Source organism: Delphinapterus leucas, chromosome 20, assembly GCF_059928025.1.
Source record: "Delphinapterus leucas isolate spDelLeu-1000000601 "Yukka" chromosome 20, BTC_Dleu_Yukka2, whole genome shotgun sequence".
In the NCBI taxonomy this organism is placed as follows: Eukaryota; Metazoa; Chordata; class Mammalia; order Artiodactyla; family Monodontidae; genus Delphinapterus; species Delphinapterus leucas.
The window spans coordinates 42139942-42164428 of NC_143148.1; the positions used below are offsets into that span (position 1 = coordinate 42139942).

Genomic DNA, 24487 nt, shown 5'->3' on the forward strand with positions numbered 1-24487 from the left:
TTAGCAAGTATATTGTTTCCCAATTTTATTAGTCTTCCTCTTGCCCTCATTTTGCTTTTCATACTGTATCTGCATTTGTGTGTGTTTGGTGTTCATAAAATGATTTGTGCTTCTATTTTAGAATGATCACAGACCTGGGGCCAAAGAACAAGATGCAGTAGTGGACAGATTGCTGACCAGAGGCTTAAGAGCTGAGTTCTGTCTTCCCTGCTCAAACTGACTTTGCAGCCACGGAGAGGTAAATGCTGTTTCCATTTCTTGGTCTTAAAAATAGGAGTAATAAGACCTTCCTGGGGTTGGAGGATTTGCTGGATCATTCTTGGGTATAGGACATACAGGACAGTGGGTGATTGAGGGCATACAAGCTTTATATTCAGGCAGTACTCCATTTGAAACTCTGCGTGCACTATTGTATACTAGCTGGGTGACGCTGGGCAAATTACTTAACGTTTCTACTCCTACAGTCCTTATTTGTGAGAATAATACCAGTTAAAGAGACTATTCTCGGAGTTGATGAGAATGTGTATAAAGCATCAAGTACCATTCTGAGTATGTACATAGAAAGACACAAGGATATGGTGGCTGCTTTTCTGTAGAAGCCCAAAATACACTCCAAATATACATTTCATTCAACCCAAATATACATTCCAAAATGTATATTTTGACTCTTGGCAAATGACCTCAAGTCCAGGGCTTGTGGCAATTTGTAATTTTGATGAGGAACAGATGGAATCCTATTATTGGGGAAGCTGGTATCCTAGATGAAAATTGTCTCACTTAATTTGAGTTAACCTAGCTGATAACCCATGTTTGCTTCATAGTGTTACAGTCATTATAAATAATTTTTTAAAAAACATTTGCAAGGGTCACTTAAAATTTACTTTAGCCTACAATTTCTGCTATGAAATATAATGAACAGTATAGGGAACTCGAAACAGGCCTCTCATAAATGTCAGAGTCTACTGGGCTTTGGGATTTCATTAACAATAAAGTAGGGTTCTAGGTGTGAAAATCATCTCTTCTCAGGCTACCAGGAAGAACATCTTTCTTATCCCCTAAAAAATGTGAAAATAGTTTAATTGCACTTGTGTAATGGCGAAAAGGAGTGGAAAAGTGAGGGTTACAAATGCTGAGATTAGATAAGCTTATATGAATGAATCATCTAAATGACTATTAAGATTTTTCTTACAAGCTGTGCCTGGAAAATAGAGAGGAGGAAGGGAACAGGAGTGAAAGCTCTTCTCTTCTTCAGCTCTGTTTTCCAAGTGGGCAGCTTGGTACCTCGATAGATATGAAGGACAAGATGTATGTGCTAGTATTCTGTCGCTCCAGAAATAACTTGTGCCCTGCAGGTTCTTTTAATGTTGACACACAGTGCATACTAATGAGCTGCTGAAAAGAGAAACAATACTGATTTGAAAAGTTATTGAGAAAACTAGCCTTAAGAGTTTTGGGAATGGGGTTGTAAGAACATTTTGGTCACTTTTAAGTGTTATGACTAGTTTAATTGTTTAGATCCCTGGTTCTCAAACTGGGATATGAATACCCTTAGGGTACAAAGTGGTATGATTCCGGGGTACTTGAAGCCACAAGATAAACATGACCCATCTTCTTGGAGCTTCAATTGTGCTCACTGAGGGGGCGGTGAGTTAAGTAATTTAACTGGTAAGTAATTACAAATTTTCTTACATTAAAGCAGATGTATATTTTAGGAGAAGAATGTGAACTCTATGACTGTCTAAGATAACACAGGTCTTCAACAAAATAGGGCACGAGTGCTTGGGAGTGGGAAGCCCTATTTGTATAGGTACTACGGTGCAAACATTTGAGAAGCAGTACTTTCGAGCTATGTAACAGCTCTACCATCCAGCTCCTTACTTTGTCCCCTGTAGTATCTACTGTGGACTGTAGAAGTTAAATTGTATTAAATGGAGCTTGTTTGCTTGTATGCATGTTACTACACATGCCCAACATGAACAAGAGCTCTTTGCAGATTGGTAGACAGTTCTAGATGGCTGGACCAAGTCATCAAGACCATTCCAATGACATAAGAATTATAATTTAAAAGAAAAGCAGCAGTAATGAGCAAAATCAGGTCTAAAACTGTAAATTCTACAAAACAGAATTTTGAAAACAAATGTCACATTAACTCAAGCATAATTAACAATTTATACTGGTTTTTGTACCCTCCCCCCCCCCGCCCCCATTAAGGTTAGTCAGAGTCATAATAAAATGGCTAAATCCTAAGCTGTGGACCTTATGACTCCTAAAATAATTATTTGAAAGCATCTATTCTTAACTGTTTTGTGTGTTTTACAATTTCTAAGTATTGTTACTAGAGTATTGCTCTTAATGTAAATGGCACTTAAGAATTACATTTTCTGTATTGATAATGCCTGCTCTTTGAATACAGGTTTTATATTTGAACCTAACTGGTTCTAGATATACTGAAGTGTGACTTTCTGTGAAATGATGTAAATTGGATCAACTCAGATGTGCTCTAAATACCTGCAATATTTATTTATTGAGCACTTGTAATGTGCTCATTCCATCCTTTGAACACTTGCCTTTCTACTTTGTGCCAGGGAGTGCATTAGGTGACTGGGGATTTCAAGATGAGTAAGAAAAGGTTCTTTTTCCTGAGGGTCTTAAGTAGAGTATGGGGTAAGAGATCTATAAATAAGTGTTGTCAGTGCTCTGATAAAACTATGTTCAGGGTGCAGGGAGGATGGTCAGTTACAGAAGTTAGTGAAAGGTGTTGGGAAAGGCTTTCTGGAGGAGAGACCCTGATCTAGGTGTATCAGGAAATACAAAGGAAGCATAAAATTAGATTTTAATCTTACTAGGGCACCAGAGCTTAGCCAGTGTGCAGCTTAATAGCTGTGGCAAGTTCATTAAGGGTTACTTCCTTGTCCCTTCCTTCCCATTTGTAAAATGATATATCTACTGTATTGGAGGCTTATGACAGTTAAATGTAGTATCGTTAGGGGGAAATATATACAGTTGGCCCTTGAACAATGTGGGCTTGAACTGCTTGGTCCACTTATACACAGATTTTTTTTCCCCCATAGTAAATACTACGGTACTAGTAAATACTAAGGTGCTACAACCCACAGTTGGCTGAATCCACTAATGAGGGTGTGGTGTATATGGAGGGCTGACTATAAATTAAACTTGGATTTTAAACTACATGGAAGTTCAGCTCTCCCCTAAACCCCATGTTCTTTGAGAGTCAGCTGTGTGTTTGTAACTAACTATAATGTGCTACATAGGGGTAAAGCGATGATCTTTACACTTTAGCAGTAGTTGGTCATTGTATATATTTTGCATTGAATCGAATAGTGATGACCACCAGAGAGTACAAAAGTTAAGTGAACTTAAGTGGGACTTATCCGGAAGTTAATCAGAAAATATATTGAGCAGTAGACAAACGGATAAGTAAACAGGATCAAATCCCATGTTGGAAGTGATGTTCGACAACCACTAAAAAAAAGCTGATTGGGAAGACTATTAACCAGCAAAATGCTTATGAGAAGTTTTTGTTTTTGTTTTTTAATATAGTACATGGTGGGGGGAGGGGTAGGCAGGGAATTGGATGAAGGCAGTCAAAAGATACAAACTTCCATTTATAAGATACATAAGCACTTATGTATAAGATACATAAGCACTTAGAGTGCTTATATGTGCAAGGTGATAAGTATAATTAACAACTGCTGTATGTTATATATGAAAGTTAAGAGTAAATCCTAAGAGTCTCATCATGGAGAAAAATATTTTTTTCTATTTCTTTAATTTTATATTTGTATGAAATGATGGATGTTCACTAAACTTACTGTGGTAAATATTTCATGATGTATGTAAGTCAAATCGTATGCTGTACACCTTGAACTTATTACAATGCTATACATCAATTATATCTAAGTAAAACTTGAAGAAAAAAATTAAAATATGGTACAAAAAATTGTTATGGAAGAAAAGTAAAGAAAAACTCAAACAGTAATAACCTGGCATATAGCAAGAGCTTGTTTGAATGAATGAATGCCAAGGAAAAAAAGACTAAATGGATAGGCATCAAAACACTAGTCAGAACAAAATAAACTAGTAGTGTGAGGGTGGTTAGGTTTGGGGTGACTTTTCTTGGTTTTCTGTAGTTTTATAACATAGTTATTTTATAATGCAAATAGGTTTTTTTTCTCAGAATTATCAAAATTTAGGAGTAACAATATTCAACAATAGAGGACTAATTAAATTATAATACACCTATTTACAGATAGTCCTCTGTATCTGCAGATTCAACCAACTGCGATAAAGAGGGACCATTATACTGTGCCATTTTATATATAAGGGACTTGAGCATCCACAGATTTGGGTATCTGGCCAGGGCTGGGAGGTGTCCTGGAGCCAATTCCCTGTGGATACCCAGGGACAACTGTAATAGAATGTCATGCAACCATTTTATTACATCTAGAAATATATTGAAATGGAGAGGGATTTGAGACATGCTACATAAAGAAAGCAGATTATCAAATAGTATGCACAATGTGATTTCGTGTGAGAGTAAATACGTGTATATGTGGGGAGGGGACTGGATATAAACTATGTTTATGTAAAATGTATAAGTTCATATTCTTGCTTATCAGAGTTTTCTCCTATTATCTGTATTGTATAATTTTTAAAGGGAAAAAGGAATACAATGCAATAGGAAGTAGTACTGAAGCTTTCCAATAAGTATAAAGAAATAATAAAAGTATTTTTGCCTAGTAAAGCTAGGCTCGAGAGCCTTGCAGGAACAGTTGCAAAAGTGCAGGCAGGTGGAGGGCACTGGCAGCCGTGTATCTGCCCAAGTGTTAGAGGGAATTGAGGTTGCAGTGACAATTCTTAAAACTTTCCTTACTTAAATTTGGTCTTAAACTTTTTTTGTATCATTCGAGTAATGTTTAGTTTCATTCTTTGGTAGAGTCTAACAATTGTAGAATTATACTAGAACCTAATGAACCTTTTACTCTTTTCCCTAGAGGTAAACACTATTAATAGTTTGGTGTGTTTCCTTTCGGTTTTTTCCTCCACTTTTGTAAATGGGCATGTACGTATGGTACAGGTTTTAAAACAACATGTAGGGCTTCCCTGGTGGCGTAGTGGTTGAGAGTCCGCCTGCCGATGCAGGGGACACGGGTTCGTGCCCCGGTCCGGGAAGATCCCACATGCCGCGGAGCGGCTAGGCCCATGAGCCATGGCCACTGAGTCTGTGCGTCTGGAGCCTGTGCTCCACAACGGGAGAGGCCACAACAGTGAGAGGCCCGCGTACCGCAAAAACAACAACAACAACAACAACAACAACAACATGTAATTGTGCAAGTGTTCTGTGACTACCACATTCAATACAAGGACATGAGAGGAAATATTTCAGACAGTACAAAATGATAATAGTGAAAAGTAATAACTTCCCCCTGCCTCTCATCCCTCAGTTTTCTTCCCCAGAGGTAATAAATATTACCAATTTTTCATATATCCTTCCAGAGAAAATTCTACATATATATAAACATGTGTTTATGTATCTTTTTTTAAAAAAACACAAATGGTAGCATACTATACACATTGTTCTGGACATTTGAGTTGTTTTCGATCTTTTGCTGTTAGAGAAAGATGCTATAATAATTATCCTTCTTGCGTACAGCTCTTTGGGCACATGTACTAGTGTATCTGTACGATAAATTCATAGACGTTGAACTGCTTATATATTCCTAGAAGAGGGGTGGCATGTACAAAGGCCCAGAGGCAAGAGAAAAGAAACCTAGGACGTTCTGGATACTGAAAGCAGTGACTAGAGCAGAGTGGATGAGGCTGGATGCAGATCTGCTGATAGGGCCTTGAAGGACCCTGTAGGCCCAGTGAAAGGGTTTAGACTTCAGCCTAAGAGTTTTATAGCATGGGAGGTTTCAGAAGGGAAGTCTCCTTGCTGATAATGAATTTATATTTTAGAAATCTGTGGCCACTGTGTAAAAAATGGGTGGTAATGGAGCAAGAGGGAAAGCAGGGAAACTAGTCAGGAGGCCATCGCACTTGGCCAGGCAAGATATAATGTCGGCCTGACTTAAGGTAGGGGATCTCAACAGAATTGCTGTTTGTCTAGTTTTGTTGTATTTTTTGTTTTGTTTTGTTAAACTAAGCTGGAATCCTATCCTGTGTCCTCTTTTGTAACCTTTTTTCATGTTATATGTTACGAACATTTTCCTTGTTAGATACCCTATGTTACCTCAAATTACTGGGAACATACTTCCTTATTGCTAAATGTTAAGCTTTCTAAACTATTCCTTGTTGTTGGCCTTAGCTGTTTGCCTCTAATACTTCATGTCTCCTTATTCCCCATGGTTTGAATTATTTCTAAAATAAGAGTAAATTGACTTTGAATGAAAGCCAAGTTAATTGTAACTTTGAGTGCATAGACTTTAATCTATTCAGAATCCTATCAAGTATATAGCTATAGCTCTAAGCATTTTTCACACTGAAATTAAATCCTGTGTTTCTTATTTTGAAAGAGGTAGGTGATACACTAGCTTCCCCAACAAGGAAGGAGGAAATAGAGTCCTAAAGTGTCCTAGATGGGTGAGGGCTTTTGAAGAAAAGAGCAGACAGATATCTTGATGCTTTGTGTGCAGTGGGGAGGGCGGGGGGGGGAATTATACCCTGACTTAAAGCAGCCTTTCTAGTTTAAAACATACCCTAATGGAGTGGGGGGAGAGCCAGTCTGGTAGACTATCTTTTTTTTTTTTTGGCTGCTTTGGGTCTTAGTTGCAGCACGCAGGATCTTTATTGCGGCACTTGGGCTTCTCTCCAGTTGCAGAGCGTGGGCTCAGTAGCGTGGCACATGGGCTTAGTTGCCCCACAGCATGTGGCATCTTAGTTCCCCAACCAGGGATCGAACCCATGTCACCTGCATTGGAAGGCAGATGCTTTTTTTTTTTTTTTTTAATTTATTTTATTTATTTTATTTATTTTTGGCTGTGTTGGGTCTTCGTTGCTGCGCGTGGGCTTTCTCTAGTTGAGGTGAGCAGGGGCTACACTTCGTTGCGGAGCACGGGCTCTAGGCGTGCGGGCTTCAGTAGTTGTGGCTTGCAGGCTCAGTCGTTGTGGCTTGCAGGCTCTAGAGCGCAGGCTCAGTAGTTGTGGCGCACGGGCTTCGTTGCTCTGCGGCATGTGGGACCTTCCCGGACCAGAGCTCAAACCCATGTCCCCTGCATTGGCAGGTGGATTCTTAACCACTGCACCACTAGGGAAGCCCCCAGCCTACTACTTTTTAGATAAACTCTGGTATTACAAAACTCTGGTATAGCATAGCATAGTCACTGTCACAAATTGTTAAGTGTGTGCAAGATACTATACATTCACAGAAGTATGGTACAGAACTATAATAATAGAGGACACCCTAATTGTTTTTAGTATTTCTTGTGTTTCTGTTTTATTTGTATCTTACAGCTTTCTACTTCTGTTTAAAATCTTTTTGTTGTAGGTATATGTTGAGACTATAAAATAGTAGTGACTTGGTTTCCTGTTGGGAATAAATTTTATTATGTAATACATTTTTTACTTTCCAGCTCCTTGGCGGACAAGGCCTTTGACCCTTCTTTTGTCTTGTCTTTTGAGTATTTGATTAAGCTTTTGTCTGTATTTCTTTTTTTTTTTTAACATCTTTATTGGAGTATAATTGCTTTACAATGGTGTGTTAGTTTCTGCTTTATAACAAAGTCAATCAGTTATATATATACATATGTTCCCATATCTCTTCCCTCTTGTGTCTCCCTCCCTCCCACCCTCCCTATCCCACCCCTCTAGGTGGTCACAAAGCACAGAGCTGATCTCCCTGTGCTATGCGGCTGCTTCCCGCTAGCTAGCTATTTTACGTTTTATATTTCTTTTTTTCCTCTATTTGTTTCCATCTTTCTCAGGAGTAACCAAGTTGACAGATTACTTGTTTTTATAACCTAATATTAGTTCAAAGTAGCATTTTGTTTCTTTTATTGTTTAAACTTCTCTGTGTTCCTATGCGTGTATAGCCTTTTTCTGTTTTTCAGATTTCTTTGTTCTGTTGAACAACACTTTAACTATTATTCATATTTTATGCTATACTGTTTACTCACTAAGGATGTCTCTGTATTTTTTTCATATTAACTGTTTTTTGATCTTTGTTCAAAGGCAGTATATTGCCACTTATTATTGCTATTACTATGCCTTTAGTACAGACATTGTTTAAGCTGTTGACTCTGATTTAACCTTGACCTTATAGGAGATCCCATTTACCAAATAAAATGGTCTTGTTTCTACAAAGTAGCCTTCAGGAGTGAGTACTGGGTTATAGAGACCCTGGAGCAGTGGCCACGTGGTCACTGACACACACTGCAAAACCATGAATTCACTCCGTTATGCGTGTCCATTTCTCTTTTTCTTTCCCCCTTTTTCCTTTTGTCGTATGTTGAGCTTGTCCATACCATCTAGAGAGATCTTTTGATATTGATGCTACCCACAATAGAGGTGAAATTTTAGAACTTCCATTATTGCTTATATGGGAATCATATTAGTTTTGAGGTAGGCTTTTTTTTTATTATTCCAAATAAATAAATGAAATGATTCTTTGTTGTAAAGAATGAACCAAAAATTCTAATAGTAGAAAACCATGGGTATTTGAGTGGTTTTGATTTATGTCGACTTGCATTTAGGGTGCATAACTGTTGTGTTCTATCAATAGGTCAGTCACTTCAAAGCCATAGTCAGCAGGCATTCTATATCAGGATTACCTTGGGACCTTTTGAAATAAGGTCTGTCCCACCCCAGACCTATTGAATCAGAATCTCTGGGATCTGTGCATTTGAAAGCTCACCAGGTGATTTTGACACCAACCAGGTTTGGGAACCACTGCTCAGGTAGAACCTGCCCCCAATCCATAGGTGTACTGTATATTTTATACTGTATGTGTGTAATTTATTCCTTTTTATAACATAATTATTTATTCAAGGTGATACTTGCTGTACATCCCCAACCTTTCTCATATTCTCAGTGATGAAACATTGTAGGAGCACTCTAAAGACAGTCTTAACTCTGAGCTGCTTTCAGGATTATGGGCCTGGAGCAGGGCAAGGAGGGACCTGGTGGTCTCTGACATAGTCACCCTTGGGAGAACAAGGAGAAATGAGGCATTAGGTTGCTGTATGCCAGCAAAAGTGTCATTCAGGCTGTAGAAAGCAGAGAGGGATAGCTCGTGCCTGGGAGGCAGCCTCCAATCCATACTGTGGCATTAGGATGCTGACTGCCAGAAAGGCTTTGTCTTCTGTTTCACGTCCAATAAGTGAAATAAACAGGGTACCCTTAATGAGGGCCTAGAACATGACCTATGAAACCAGGTCACAATAATAAACAAGGTGGTTTAATGCAGTCCCACTTGAATTTTTTTGCACAAAGTTTGTCTAATTCCGTACATATTTAAGTCTTTTCCACTTACTGTTTCCTCTGCTAGAATGTTTCTCTCTACTGTAGTTCGCCTGTCAAGGTCTATTTTATCCTTTAAGATCCACCTTTAGCAATTCCTCTTGTTAAAGGCCTCCTTCACCAGCTTAAGCTATTCTTTTTGCCAGGATGGTGGGAAGTATGTGTTAACCTCTGTTATAGCACACACTATATAGCTCTTGTTTCTTGTTCTCTTTGTCTCCCTGTCAGCTGAGGAGCTCTCTGAGAACCAAGCCCTATGCAGTTAGGACTTTTTTTTCCAAGTAATTAAAAGGGAAATTAATTTCTGTGTACCCAGCATCAGGTGCCTTTTGATAAAAGAATTATTATTGGTTTAGCCCTTCTTATTCTTTGTAGCTAAAGAATTCTTTCACCTCCTATGATTGTTTCACCATATTGTTGAATTAATATTGTTGCAATTACAAATATTTTATTAGTATGTATGTATTTCCTTATCTCCTAGGTTCAAAGCTCTCCATAAATAGATTTTTTCAAGTAGCTGTTAGAATCATTGTTCTGCTTGGACTGCACCTTTTAATGTTAACAAATGGGGAGAAGGGTGGGTTAAAAACTGGGGTGCTCTTAACCTTTTTTACTTAAAAGAGATACAATTTTATTTCCCTTTTAATTACTTCTCCCCCCTCCCCCAAATGCCCCATCTGTTCTTATTAAAGTTAATGGCACACAATAGGGAAGAGAAAGGTGTACATGTGACTGAGTAGGTGAGTGCTACTTCAGATAAAGGCTGCTTCTGCTTCCAGTCACCCTGAAGTAAATGGACGCTAATGTTTTTCTGCTTCTCAGACTGAGTCATCCTTTCCACTCAGCTCCTCCCCATTCTTTATGGTAGTTTGCAACTTTCCTGGTACTCAGTATTAATCAGCATGATACTTTGCTTTGAGTTATCTTAAGCTGTCAGATAAGATGATGATGTATATATTTTCAGAAATAGTAGAATAAAATGGTTATTTTATTTGACTTTTTAAACCTAACCTTTGTTCCAAAAGGGTAAATAATTTTTGTTATTTTTGGCTAGTGTTCTGCATCTAATAAAAGTCAGCTTTTCCTTTCATTCTCAGGAGAAACTGGTTACTTATTTGTAATTCCTTTTTTTTTTTCCTTGTCCTAATGACACTTAGTATCCTCTGCAGTCAGAATACTGGACTAGGTTTTTCAGCCTCCTGGCTAAAAGCATTCTTCCAATTTAAAGATCTAGAAAAGAGAAAGCTACAAGGTGTCTCCTCTCTCCTCTGCCTTCTAATGATGTCTGATGTTTTGTATTGAGCAGTCTGAAGGCAAGTTGTTAGGTGACCTCCATGTTAGGCTATTTCAGAATTGCTGTGGCTTATGGAATCTCAGTGGGGAGTTGGGGCTGCTGTTTCTTGCCAAGAGTGTAGACGGTCTTCTGATATGCTCCAGGAAATAAGTTGGGGTTTTAGCTATCTGTTGTCCCTGTAGAGAACAACAGTAGTGTATTAAACAAAAAGTTTTGGTGATTTCATTTATAAAGCAGACTTCTGGAAATTGTCCTTCTCTACTGTCTTATTCTCAATGCACATTTGTTATTCTTAGTACACATATATTTTATAATAACCAGTGTCCCCAAATGACTAAACTCTGAACTAGTGAGTATGAAAGGTTATTTTGGTTGTTTTCCTTTGAGAAATAACCTGACACATTTGCTATCTAGCCACATAATCAGGTGATAAATTACTAAGTCTTAACATCTTCAAAAATTAATGTATTCACAATTAGCTTTTATTTTTGTGGCAGGATTTTTGAAATCTTAAACCTGTACTTGTGTTGTTAAGACTTATTTTTTTCTATTTGAGAAATGACACAAACATAGCAATAAAGGATATAAATTCATATAGTTAAGGTTCCACATAGCATACAAACAAGGTTTTGTTTTTCCATGTTCTCTTCCTGCTTTTGTCATGTGCAGGAACCATTTATACATGTTTCATATGACAGTGACACCAGTATTGAATGTCTGCTGCTTACCTAACACTGTTTTTGTGTTCATTGCTATAGAGTATTCAGAAGTAAAAGGCATAGTACCTGCCCTTATAGTCTATTAGGGGAAAAGACAGATACATAGAACAGTATATTACAGACAAAATAACAAAATGAAACAAATAAATTAGAGTTCAGTCTGCACTGGTCAAGGTTGAGAAGACTTTGAATAGGGGATAACTTGACCTGGAGGGGACAAGACAGTAGGCTCTTGTGTGGGAGATACCCCAAAGGTGAGGTTGGATGGGTCAAAAGGATGGTAACAAATCATACAGAACTCTGGGATCGAAGCCAAAGAGTTCGGAGTTGATTGAGTAACCCTCAGTCCTCATGAGTTTTTCTGCCTCATTTCAGGAAGATTTAGTCTGGAAGCAATATGCTGGACAGACTTATAGACCAGCCTGGGAGGCTGTTTTGTTCCTTTTTGGCTCTTTTTCTTTTTCATTCCTGGATTTGATCAGTCACCAGATTCTGTCTACTGGTTGCTACCTTCACTCTGTAGATAATTGGTAGTTTATCAGAGAAGTCATTTTTGTGGGGAAAATTTATCTAAGGTTTGTGATTAGAATTCTAAGAAACAGAAAGGTCATATGTTAAGCTAACATGTGTTCATTGCCTTCTGGGGTGACCTATAAGGATACAGAGGAGCAAAGTAGCCAGGCTCTGCCTGCATTGTTTTATTTAATCTTTATGACAGCCAGTGAAATGGATACGATTATTATCTTTGTTTTGTAGAAAAGGAAACTGAGGCACAGAAGGGTAGCATGTCTCACTCCAGGCCACACTGCTAGTAAGTAGAAGAACCAGAATTGGAATGCAGGTCTCTGGTTGGAAAGCCTAAGCTCTTAATGACTATTCCATTCTGTTTCTCCTCTTGCCCCCCCCCTTTTTTTTAGATATGGAGCTAGCATTTTCCTCATATAAGGATTATATTAAAACATGATTTTTAATATCTGCATAATATTCTATTTCATGGATGTATCATCATTTACCAAATTTAACTATTCTCCTGTGGTTGTACCTTTAGGTTGTTTATAATTATTCACTCTTGATTAATAATGTCCTTATAATCTTCGTGTTCATCTCTGATTATTTCTTTTTTTTTAATTAATTTATTTTTTTAATATTTATTTTTGGCTGCATTGGGTGTTCGTTGCTACGCACGGGCTTTCTCTAGTTGTAGTGTGCCGGGACTACTCTTCATTGTGGTGTGTGAACTTCTCACTTCAGTGGCTTCTCTTGTTGCAGAGGACGGGCTCTAAGCATGCGGGCTTCAGTAGTTGTGGCACGCGGGCTCAGTAGTTGTAGCTTGTGGGCTTTAGAGCGCAGGCTCAGTAGTTGTGGCACATGGGCTTACTTGCTCCGCAACATGTGGGATCTTCCCGGCCAGGGCTCAAACCCGTGTCTCTTGCATTGGCAGGCGGACTCTTAGCCTGAACCACCAGGGAAGTCTTCTGATTATTTCTGGGCATACAGTTTGAAGTGGAATTACTGGATCACAGTAATTTGAATATTTTAAAAATTCTTGATTCATATCACCAGTTACCTTGCTGTTTTTTTGAGTTTTTTCATTGAAGTATAGTTTACCGCCAACATTATATTAGTTTCAGGTGTGCAACATAGTGATTCAATATTTTTTTAGATTGCACACCATACAAAGTTAATATTTTTTTTTCTCTTTAACATTTATTTTGTAACTGGTAGTTTGTACTTCTAGTCCCCTTCACCCATTTCGCCCACCCTGCCAACTCACCTCCTGTCTGGCAACCACTAGATTGTTCTCTGTATCTGTGAGTTACCTCGCTCATTTCACTGCACCTTGACCAACATTGGGAGTTATCCTTTAAAACAGCCTTAACAGTTTAATAGAGGTAAAATGCTGTGACATTATTTTAATTTGTATTCCTCTCAATGTTTAGGAGATTTGGTTGTGTTTTTTTTTTTTCTCACTCATCTGCCATTTGTATTTCTTTGAATGATGTACTTGTGTCCTTTTCCCAGCTTTCTCTTTTGGTATTTGTCTTATTCTTATAAAATTTACAATTACTGGGGACTTCCCTGGTGGCACAGTGGTTAAGAATCCGCCTGCCAATACAGGGGACATGGGTTCAAGCCCTGGTCCGGGAAGATCCCACATGCCGCGGAGCAGCTAAGCCTGTGCGCCACAACTACTGAGCCTGCGCTCCATAACCCTCGAACCACAACTGCTGAGCCCAGGCACCACAACTACTGAAGCCCGCACGCCTAGAGCCCGTGCTCCGCAGCAAGAGAAGCCACCGCAATGAGAAGCCCACGCACTGCAATGAAGAGTAGCCCCAGCTCGTTGAAACTAGAGAAAGCTGGCATACAGCAACGAAGACCCAATGCGGCCAAAAAAAAAAAAAAAGTGGGCTTCATTTTTCAGAAATTTTATTGCTATCCTCAATATCTTGTTTATTTTTCAGAGATTTTGAAGATTAAATGAACTAGAAATAATTAACATCTTTACAATGTTTGGCCTTTCTGATCATGGATATAGATAGTAGTGTCCCCTATTTAGTGAGGTCTTTTATGCCTCCTAGAAGAGTTTTGTGATCTTCAAATAGGTCTGCAAATTTTGAATTGAGGTTATGTTAAGATTGTTACAACTTTGTATTTCTGTGTTTTTCTGTATTTTCTATTAAATATATATGTGTATACAATTTCAGGTTTATTTATAGCTCATCTTGTTCCACAAAGAATTTGAAGAAATGTATAGAAAATACAAATGGTAAATGATATAAAGTCAAAACCCCAGAAAATACAAATTAGAATAAATTAGAATAAAAGGTTACTACATAGTTTGAGAGGAAAAAGATTTATTAGGGTGTGGCCAGCTAAAGTAATGGTAACATGATCCTGTTACATAGGTCTCACAGTGAAAGAAAAAAATTGCTTAGTTGAAGCAAAGCTTTTCTAAGCATGTAACTCCAAATGAAATTTCTCCCATGTATACTTTAGTGTAAGCCATGGGCATAATGCCAAAACAAAACTTGGTGAAAGCAAGTTCTGTAGGGGATAAGACCATGTGACCCAAGTATACCCAGCTTTCTGATGGTCTGGCATAATTCTGGGATAAAGCCTAGAATAGGATGCTGAATTCCACAGAGAGGTCAAGTCAGATAAGGACAGAAAAGTCTCCTTTGGATTTACCAGTTAAGGGCCATTGCTGGCTTCAGAGCAGTTCAGTAGAGTATTGGGGAACAGAAACCAGACTGGTGAAATGAGGCATGGAAGAGAAGTAAAGGTATAGAGACAGCTAGTGTGGGGTTGAGTGTGGGGGAATACGGAGATGGCAGATGCTAAATTGTCAAGAGGCGTTAAGAGGAGTTTTAAGATTAAAAGATTTGAGCAATATAGAGCTGACAGGCAAGAGGGGGAGGGCTGATCCAGCAGGTTCCCCTAGGATTCAGGCCAGGCTGGTGGTGTAGGAGCATAGGCAGACCTCAGGGGCCTTGACCTCAGGGGCCTTTGCGTTAGAGTCTGGGCCTGTGTATCCTCCCACTCAACCGGTCAGCATGTGTTTTTTTCACAGTGAGAGAACAGCAGTGAGCAAGAGCAGGGTGGTGCTCAAATACCATTTTCCTCTCTTCCAGCTCCCTCACCCCCATGTGCCAGTTTCACTCTGCCTCAGTCTGAGGGAACCTCCTCCTGCCCCATCTTCTGCCCATAAGTTGATAGAATGATTTTTTTAAAAGTGTTCCTAAGCTTCAGTTTTTCACCAAGATGGTAGAGAATACAGGAAGGATCTGGTCTTCAGAGTTCCATTTTTTGTGTGCTACTGCAGCCCAGAAGACTAACCCATTTGCCAAGCTCATTTGGTTGGATTAGGGATTAGAATCTAGGTTTCTTTCTTTTCTTTTTTTTCAAGCCGCACCTTGCAGCTTGCGGGATTTTAGTTGCCCCACCAGGGATCGAATCCAGGCCACAGCAGTGAAAGCGCTGAGTCCTAACCACTGGGCTGCGAGGAAATTCCCCAGGTTTCTTTATTCCTTATCCAATGCCATTGAGTTGAAGGTGATAGCCAAACACATGAGAGAGATCCTTTAGGCAGTGAAACTGTGGGTTTGCGCATGTGGATTTGGGTGGAGACAGCTGAAGTAAAACGGCTAGTGAACCGAATGGCTACGGAGAAGGGAACAGAGCCAGAGCCTTGATGTGCTCAGAGCGGCTGGTGGAGGAGCTCTCAGAGACAAGGGAAGCCAAGGGAGAATTCTGAAAGGCTGATGAAGGAAGAGTATGAGTTTCATACTGTTATATGCCAAAGAAACTGAGTTTGAGGATGAGGGGGAGGCCTTTGGGTTGGCTGGTGTGGTTCCTGGTGAATGTTGCTTGTAGACCAAGCACAGGGACCACAGAGGGCTAGACAGGGCAAGGACAGGTTCTTAAGAGCAAAGCCATATACACGATCTCATCTATATTTAAAAATACATATCCATAAGAGGAAAAAAACTCAGAAAACAGCACCAAAGTATACTAGGTGATTATCTCTAGGTATAGGAATTGCGAACAACTTTTTAAAAAAATTTTATATGTACTTCATTTTCCAGACTTCTATAAATAGACTAATATGCTTTAATAATCTGAAAAAGTTGTGTCCAGAAGTTAATGTAAACCCGTTTTTAATGGCGTTGGTCCACAAAAAGATTTGACAAAATCTAGAAAGCATGCCTAACTCAAGCAAGGAGAGAGGCAGAGAACACGAGAGACTCCAGAGGAACTGAGTGGAAAGCAGGAGGCACAGCTGAGTCCATAGGGGGAGGAAAGGGATGGATCAGAACCGCTAACGGGGTGATACAGCTAGGAGAGTACAGTCCCCAGGGAGTGAGGAGAGTGACCTGGTCCAGGCTATTAAGTTTGTTACTGATTCATAGACTCCTTTTCCTTGGTGGAAGTTAAGTAGAAGGATCCACTGCTGAAGGGATGCACTGCTGGCAGGAATTTCCAAGCAGTGTATGGGTGAGGCTGGTGGCTTGCTACTTTGTGTCTGATTTTTCTTTGTGAAAATAGAACCTACTGCTTTAAGACCCTGAATAGATGCTGATGTTCATGGACCTTGTGCCATGTGTTTTTTCACAGTGAGAGAACACTCTTGTCAGCTCAACCCCCTGGCAGCACAGTTGGTTTCAATTTGTACTCCTTTGTACCAATTCTTTTTCACCTGGTTTATAATTCCATAACCTCTTTTAGGTTGTACTTGGTTATTAAAAGCAATTTCTAATATTTTAAGTTCTCAAATTCATGGCAGAGACAACATGGATTTTTCTGTGTTCTTCAAATTGTTGTGTGCTACAAAATGTCACAGAGCTCAGAGATTAAATGTTTTTCATCCACTTTTTTTTTTTAATTTATTTTGGTTGCGCCAGGTCTTAGTTTTGGCAGGCAGGCTACTTAGTTGAGGCTCTCAGACTCCTTAGTTGTGGCGCACGGGCTCCTGAGTTGTGGCATGCAAACTCTTAGTTGCAGCATGCATGTGGGATCTAGTTCCCTGACCAGGGATCGAACCCACATCCCCTGCATTGGAAGGCGGATTCTTAACTACTGCGCCACCAGGGAAGTCCCTCTACCGGCTTTATTATTGAGGATATCTAAATAGCCTGGGATTATGTAGTGATTCTGTGGCAGGGCTAGCGTTAACATTTACAGCTTGTGAATTTTTTGTCCTTTGATACTTTTCCAAGACTGTTTCCAAGGTGGATGGGGCTTTTTCTCTGTTCCTAACTCCAACATTGAAGTTATCATCTTTGCTGGGGTACTAATTTCAGACCTTCATGGACTGGAAAATGCTTTTTTAAAAAATGTGAGGGCTTCCCTGGTGGCGCAGTGGTTGAGAGTCCGCCTGCCGATGCAGGGGACACGGGTTCGTGCCTCGGTCCGGGAAGATCCCACATGCCGCGGAACGGCTGGGCCCGGGAGCCATGGCCGCTGAGCCCGGGAGTCCAGAGCCTGTGCTCCGCAACGGGAGAGGCCACAACAGTGAGGGGCTCGCGTACCGCAAAAAAAAAAAAATGTGAGAAGAGTAATGGTATAAAGTAGTACATCTCAAACTTTAATATATGACACCACTTAGGGATCTATTAAGTTGCAAATTCTGATTCTGTGGGTCAAGGGTGGAGCCTGAAGTTCTGTGTTTCTAACAAGTTCCAAGGTTAAGCCAACGCTGCTGGTCCTCAGATCATACTTTGAATAACAGAGGTATAAACTGTGCTGTCCAGTACAGTAGCCCTTAACCACATGTGGCTGTTGGGAACTTACAGTGTGACTAGTTCAGATTGAGGTGTACTGTAAAATATATACCAGATTTCAGAGGCTTATGAAGAAAGAATATACAATATCTCGATTTTTTATATTGATTTCATCTTGAAATGATAATATTTTGGACATACTGGGTTAAATAAAATAGATTACTAAAATTAATTTCACCTGTTTCTTGTTAAATATGGCTACTAGAAAATTTTATTTTTTTTTAATTTGTTTTTATTTTTGGTGGTGTTGGGTCTTGTTGCTGCTTACGGGCTTTCTCTAGTTGTGTCAAGCGGGGGCTACTCTCCATTGTGGTGCGTGGGCTTCTCATTGCAGTGGTTTCTCTTGTTGCAGAGCGCGGGCTTCAGTAGTTGTGGCTCACAGGTTCTAGAGTGCAGGTTCAGTAGTTGTGGTGCACGGGCTTAGTTGCTCCACAACATGTGGGATCTTCCCGCATTAGCAGGCGGATTCTTAACCACTGTGCTACCAGGGAAGTCCCTGGAAATTTTTTAATGGTACATACGTGGCTCACTTTTGTGGCTTCCATTATATTTCTATTGGATAGTGCCAGTATAGAACATTCCTGTCCCGAGACAAATCCATCTGAACAGTATTGGTTATATAAAAGTAATTATAGTTAGGATCTTGGCTCAAGTAGTCTTTCGTGATCAGAAATATAAATAAGATCTTATAAAAATGCTAGCACATTGATGCGCAGACATTTTTTATTTACAGGCAAATTACAAAGCACTTCACAAATGTCCCTTGACCCTCATGTTCTCTGGTAACATTTTGTTATATTTGTCCTTGCTGTTAATGGAACAGATTGTAAGAGATCTTTGCATTGAGCATTGTATCAATAGTATATATACTCTTGGTTGTTGAGAATAAGGGACTAATGAAAGCAGGTAATGGCAGAACAAATCAGGACAACCCAACAACCCACAAGGTTTTCCATTAGCCTTGGTTTTCGTTCCATGCAGATGGTGAGGTTTGCTGAATCTGTCCAAATGTGTAGGTTGCTTCAAGCCTGGCTTTTGCCCTCAAAGAGCTTTAATAAGCCAACTGGGGAAATGGATCATTTTGAGAAAAATTTTAAGTGCATAATAGTGTGGTTGTTTTATTAGCAGACACATACAGGGAAAAGTAATGGCTAAAGACCAACAAGTCATGAATCTGAATAGGTTATCTGGGGTCAGATACTGAAGGGCCTTGAAAGCCAGAGGGCATTATATGTATCATGCATCTTTCCCTTTTGCAAAAATACGGATACACTTTGTTGAAGAAATCAAGCACTATTCTTTATGAACCAAGTAAATCTTAATTTCCCCTGCTCAGAAAGCGTATGTGGGACTTCCCTGGTGGCACAGTGGTTAAGAATCCCCCTGCCAGTGCAGGCGACGTGGGTTCGAGCCCTGGTCCGGGAAGATCCCACATGCTGCGGAGCAACTAAGCCCATGTGCCACAACTACTGAAGCCCGCGTGCCTAGAGCCCGTGCTCTGCGACAAGAGAAGCCACCGCAATGAGAAGCCCGTGCACCACAATGAAGAGTAGCCTCCACTCGCTGCAACTAGAGAAAGCCCATACGCAGCAACAAAGACCCAATGCGGCCAAAAATAAAATAAATAAAATTTTAAAAAGGAAAGAAAGAAAGGAAGCATATGTGATTTCCCATTGACAGCCAAATGAGTATAGTCTTAATATTTTGTCATTCAAGACCGTCCAATCTATGGCCACAACCAGTATACTCATCTTTCTTCTATCTCTTTCTACCCTTTCCTCTGTCCTGTGCCTTTTTTTTTTTTTTTTTTTTTTTGCGGTACGCGGGCCTCTCACTGTTGTGCCCTCTCCCGTTGCGGAGCACAGGCTCCGGACGTACAGGCTCAGTGGCCATGGCTCATGGGCCCAGCCGCTCCGCGGCATGTGGGATCTTCCCGGACCGGGGCACGAACCCGTGTCCCCTGCATCGGCAGGCGGACTCTCAACCACTGCACCACCAGGGAAGCCTTATCCTGTGCTTTTTAAGTCTTTTTTTCTTTAACTGTTTTATTCTTTCTCATAACCAATTCCGTCATATATTTTTTCTACGTAGGGACCCCCTCCCCTGCAAAATTTGTGTGTGTGCACACACACCATGCTGTCTTTAAATATCCTGCCCATCTTGATCTCACACCTGGTTATGTAGGGTTCTCCAAACCTACCACTTTTACCTTGAGCCATTGTACCTATTCTGTCTTTTTTGTTAGACAATAACTCCTAGAATGCAGGACCAGGCCTGCATAGTCTTAGTCTTTGTACTGCTTTACAGGTGGTCCTGACTTAGAGAGCCTTCTCTGACTGCTAGTATGGATAGTGTTAAGGTACCTGAATTGAAGAAACGTGTCTCTAATAGAAGTAGCAAAAGCTTTGTTTGAGACGAGGGCAAGAATACAAAACACTTTAAATTTTAATTTTGAATTAACCTTTTATGTATTTGTCAGTTTTGTTAAGTCAGATTATTGATATGAATTACATAATTGATCAAACTCCTTTTATTCTTAGGTATCTGGGTACTCTCAGCACTCACAAGACATAAGAGCCAGAAACTGTGAATCAGAAAAAAACTGATTTTTTTTTTCTGTTTTCTATTATATATTCAGTTAGCATTTATTGTGTTCTTACCAACCTGGGCGTAGTGCTCAAGAGTAAAAACTACTTGTTTTCATGGTCTGTCCTCAAGGAACTCATGGTCTTACAGACAAGAGAGATACATGAATGTCAAGTTGATGGTATGAGACAGGAGGTAGCGGTGTGTGTAGCTACAAGCAGGACTATTGGAATCTGGATCCAAGTTCTGATTTTGGCTCCAAAAAAAACTCTGGTGGCTTGTTTTCTAAGAGAGAATTTAGTTAAAAACAGTGAGGTCCTCTGCCAGATATAAGAAATGTGTAAGATTTAAACCAGTTTTGTGAATAACTCTTTAATAACAAATATCCAGTCAGAGTTGAATCTCATTGTCTTGTGGCTTTTTTCTTTTTTAATAAATTTATTTCTTTATTTTTGGCTGTGTTGGGTCTTCGTTGCTACGAGCGGGGGCTACTCTTTGTTGCAGTGTGTGGGCTTCTTGTTGCGGAGCACAGGCTCTAGAGCGTAGGCTCAGTAGTTGCGGCGCACGGGCTTAGTTGCTCCGTGGCATGTGGGGTCTTCCCGGACCAGGGCTCGAACCCATGTCCCCTGCATTGGCAGGTGGACTCTTCACCACTGTGCCACCAGGGAAGTCCCTTTAAAAAAAAAAAAAAAAAGATTTCATTTTATTTATTTTGGGCTGTGTTGGGTCTTAGTTGCTGCGTGCGAGCTTTCTCTAGTTGTGGCGAGCGGGGGCTACTCTTCGTTGTGGTGCGCAGGCTTCTTCTTGCGGTGGCTACTCTTGTGGCTCTAGGTGCATGGGCTTCAGTAGCTGTGGCACGTGGGCTCTAGAGCACAGGCTCAGTAGTTGTGGTGCACGGGCTTAGTTGCTCTGCGGCATGTGGGATCTTCCCAGACCAGGGATCAAACCTGTGTCCCCTGCACTGGCAGGGGGATTCTTATCCACTGTGCCACCAGGGAAGTCCTCGTGGCAATTTTTTAAACCATTTGTTGGTTTGAATCAGAATCCAAACAGGATCCATACACTGTGATTGCTGTATCTCTTAGGCCTCTTTTGTCTATATCAGAGTTTCTCAACCTCTGCACTATTGACTTTTGGGGACCATTAATTCTTTGCTGTGGAGGACTGACCTGTGCATAGCAGGATGTTTAGTAACATCTCTGGCCTCTGCCAGAGCATCTACTAGATACTGGTAGCACACCTGCCGCAGTAGTGACAACCAGAAATGTGTCCAGGCCTTGCCAGATGTCTCTTGGAGGCATAGTCACCCCAGGTTGAGAAACACTGATCTGTAGGTTCTCCCTCTACCCTTCCCATTTTTTTTTCTCCTGGTGATTTATTTGAAGAAGAAACTGGGTAGTTATTCCTGCAGTTTCCTTCAGTCTGAATTTCATCCCTGTAGTGTAATTTAATATCATCTGTCACCAGTTTCCTGTTAATTGGTAGTTGGATCTAGAGGCTTGATTCGTTTCAGATTTTTTTGTTTTGTTTGACAAGACTGCTTCATAGGTGGTATTCCATTCTTCCATCAGGAGGTAAATAATATCTGTTGTGTCTTTTTGTAATATTAACAACCACTGGTGCCTAATTCATTCATCGGGGTCTTTTTTGTTTAAAATGTATATGTTTTCAATTAGGCAAATTTTATTTTATATAATAATCTGTGTTCTCCCTTAATAAAGGAAGGGGAAATGGAAGGTGAGGCGGTTGAAGCCATTGTGGAAGAGTCTGAAACTTTCATTAAAGGAAAGGAGAGAAAGACTTACCAGAGACGCCGGGAAGGGGGCCAAGAAGAGGACGCTTGCCACCTACCCCAGAACCAGACTGATGGGGGTGAGGTGGTCCAGGATGTCAATAGCAGTGTACAGATGGTAATGATGGAACAGCTGGATCCTACCCTTCTTCAGATGAAGACTGAAGTAATGGAGGGTGCAGTTGCTCCAGAAGCAGAGGCTGCTGTAGACGATACCCAGATTATAACCTTGCAGGTTGTAAATATGGAGGAACAGCCTATAAACATAGGAGAACTTCAGCTTGTGCAAGTACCCGTTCCCGTGACTGTACCTGTTGCTACCACTTCAGTAGAAGAACTTCAGGGGGCTTATGAGAATGAAGTGTCTAAAGAGGGCCTTGCAGAAAGTGAACCCATGATATGTCACACCTTACCTTTGCCTGAAGGGTTTCAAGTGGTAAAAGTGGGGGCCAATGGAGAGGTGGAGACGCTAGAGCAAGGGGAACTTCCGCCTCAGGAAGATCCTAGTTGGCAAAAAGACCCAGACTATCAACCACCAGCCAAAAAAACAAAGAAAACCAAAAAGAGCAAACTGCGTTACACGGAGGAGGGCAAAGATGTGGATGTGTCTGTGTACGATTTTGAGGAAGAGCAGCAGGAGGGTCTGCTGTCAGAGGTTAACGCAGAGAAAGTGGTTGGTAACATGAAGCCTCCAAAACCAACAAAAATTAAAAAGAAAGGTAAAATGAGTTTATCCATTATACTCTCATAAAACCTTTTTGGGATAAAGCACATAACACAGTGCCTGTGCAGGTGATTTTACATTAAATGCATTTATTTTAAAGATTGTGATGTGGGCACCAGTCTAAAAGAAGTTTTTCCAGATTGAGTACTTCTTAAGTTCTGAAGAGAAAGAAGTAAATCTATTAGTGGCATGAGATAATTATAACTCAATGTGACTTAGTTGGCTTTAGTTATAAAAGGCTAATGAAATATATTTGTGGAAGTTTAAGATGAGGATTAATCTTAACACTTTGAAACCCTGCAACAAGTAAGTGTTTTATTTTGCACATAGGTGTAAAGAAGACATTCCAGTGTGAGCTTTGCAGTTACACATGTCCACGGCGTTCAAATTTGGATCGGCACATGAAAAGTCACACTGATGAGAGACCACACAAGTGCCATCTCTGTGGCAGGGCATTCAGGACAGTCACCCTTCTGAGGAATCACCTTAACACACACACAGGTGGGTGCTGGTTAAGAATGTTGGGGGTGGGGCTTCCCTGGTGGCGCAGTGGTTGAGAGTCCGCCTGCCGATGCAGGGGACACGGGTTCACGCCCCGGTCCGGGAAGATCCCACATGCCGCAGAGCGGCTGGGCCCCTGAGCCATGGCCGCTGAGCCTGCGCGTACGGAGCCTGTGCTCCGCAACGGGAGAGGCCACAACAGTGAGAGGCCCGCGTACCGCAAAAAAAAAAAAGAATGTTGGGGGCTACAGCATAGCAAAGGTTTAAACTTGGGTTTTAAATATCATCTAAGCTGATTCCAGTGGGAATAAGAGTGGGAAGAATTTTTGTTCTTTCTTATGGTACCCTCTTTGTGATCTTGATTTATTGTAAGCAGATGGACTTAGTTATAGGCAAATGTAAAGAAAGTTTAGTGGAAAATAATCTAAATTTTATAAGGATGGTGATTCAGAAAAATATTTTCTGTGGTAGTTAACCTATAATATTTCCCAAAGGTATCACCACTGTGTTGCTAAGGTTTTAACAGCAATGACAAAAACTAACCCCCCCTAAATTCCCAGGCAGTAATTGCCAGGCATTATGAGGAAGAACATTAGAAATAAAAATGAAATCCTACCTTTGTAAAAACTATGGTTTCTGGTTGTTTTACCTCAAAGAAGATAATTCATAATCCCAGAATGGAAAATTTAAGGCACCATTCCAGCAATTCAAACATTTATTTATTCATGGTCCACACATACTTAATACTCTAATATTAGCTTCATGTTGGCTGCAGTCATGTTCTGGGGTCACTAAAGAGGAGAGACTATGGGCTAAAGCTCTCTTTAGACTCTCTTCTGGGCTCTGGTGTTGGCGTTTGGCTGCAAGTGCTAATAGAAACTTTTTTCACCTAGTTCTTCATGCAGAATAGCTTTCCTCTATCCAGATTCTCCACCTCATTTTATATGATGATTATTTTTTATTTGATGTGCTGGTTGTCTGATGAATGTGATCAAGTAGGGATTGGCCAATGAGCAGTATACTGTGCATTAGTATATTTGCTAATGTGACTTGGCCACTTTTCACCAACTACCTAGCTTCTACCCAGACACTTGATAATAATATTTTTTA

General features: G+C 40.3%; 1 protein-coding gene across 4 annotated transcripts in view; it reads left to right on the plus strand.

Moving 5' to 3' along the window:
* Positions 1 to 24487, plus strand: part of CTCF (CCCTC-binding factor) — a 47596-nt gene that overhangs the window by 5007 nt on the left and 18102 nt on the right. For 3 of the 4 annotated variants that reach the window (XM_089903217.1, XM_022583457.3, XM_022583459.3), the window contains exons 2-4: positions 122 to 238; positions 22082 to 22871; positions 23207 to 23377. In XM_089903217.1, the coding sequence (XP_089759343.1) occupies positions 22091 to 22871; positions 23207 to 23377 (952 nt within the window). In that variant the 5' untranslated portion in view covers positions 122 to 238; positions 22082 to 22090. Of the gene's footprint in view, positions 1 to 121; positions 239 to 1552; positions 1666 to 22081; positions 22872 to 23206; positions 23378 to 24487 lie in introns of all 4 variants that reach the window. The other variant, XM_022583458.3, reaches the window with a different exon arrangement.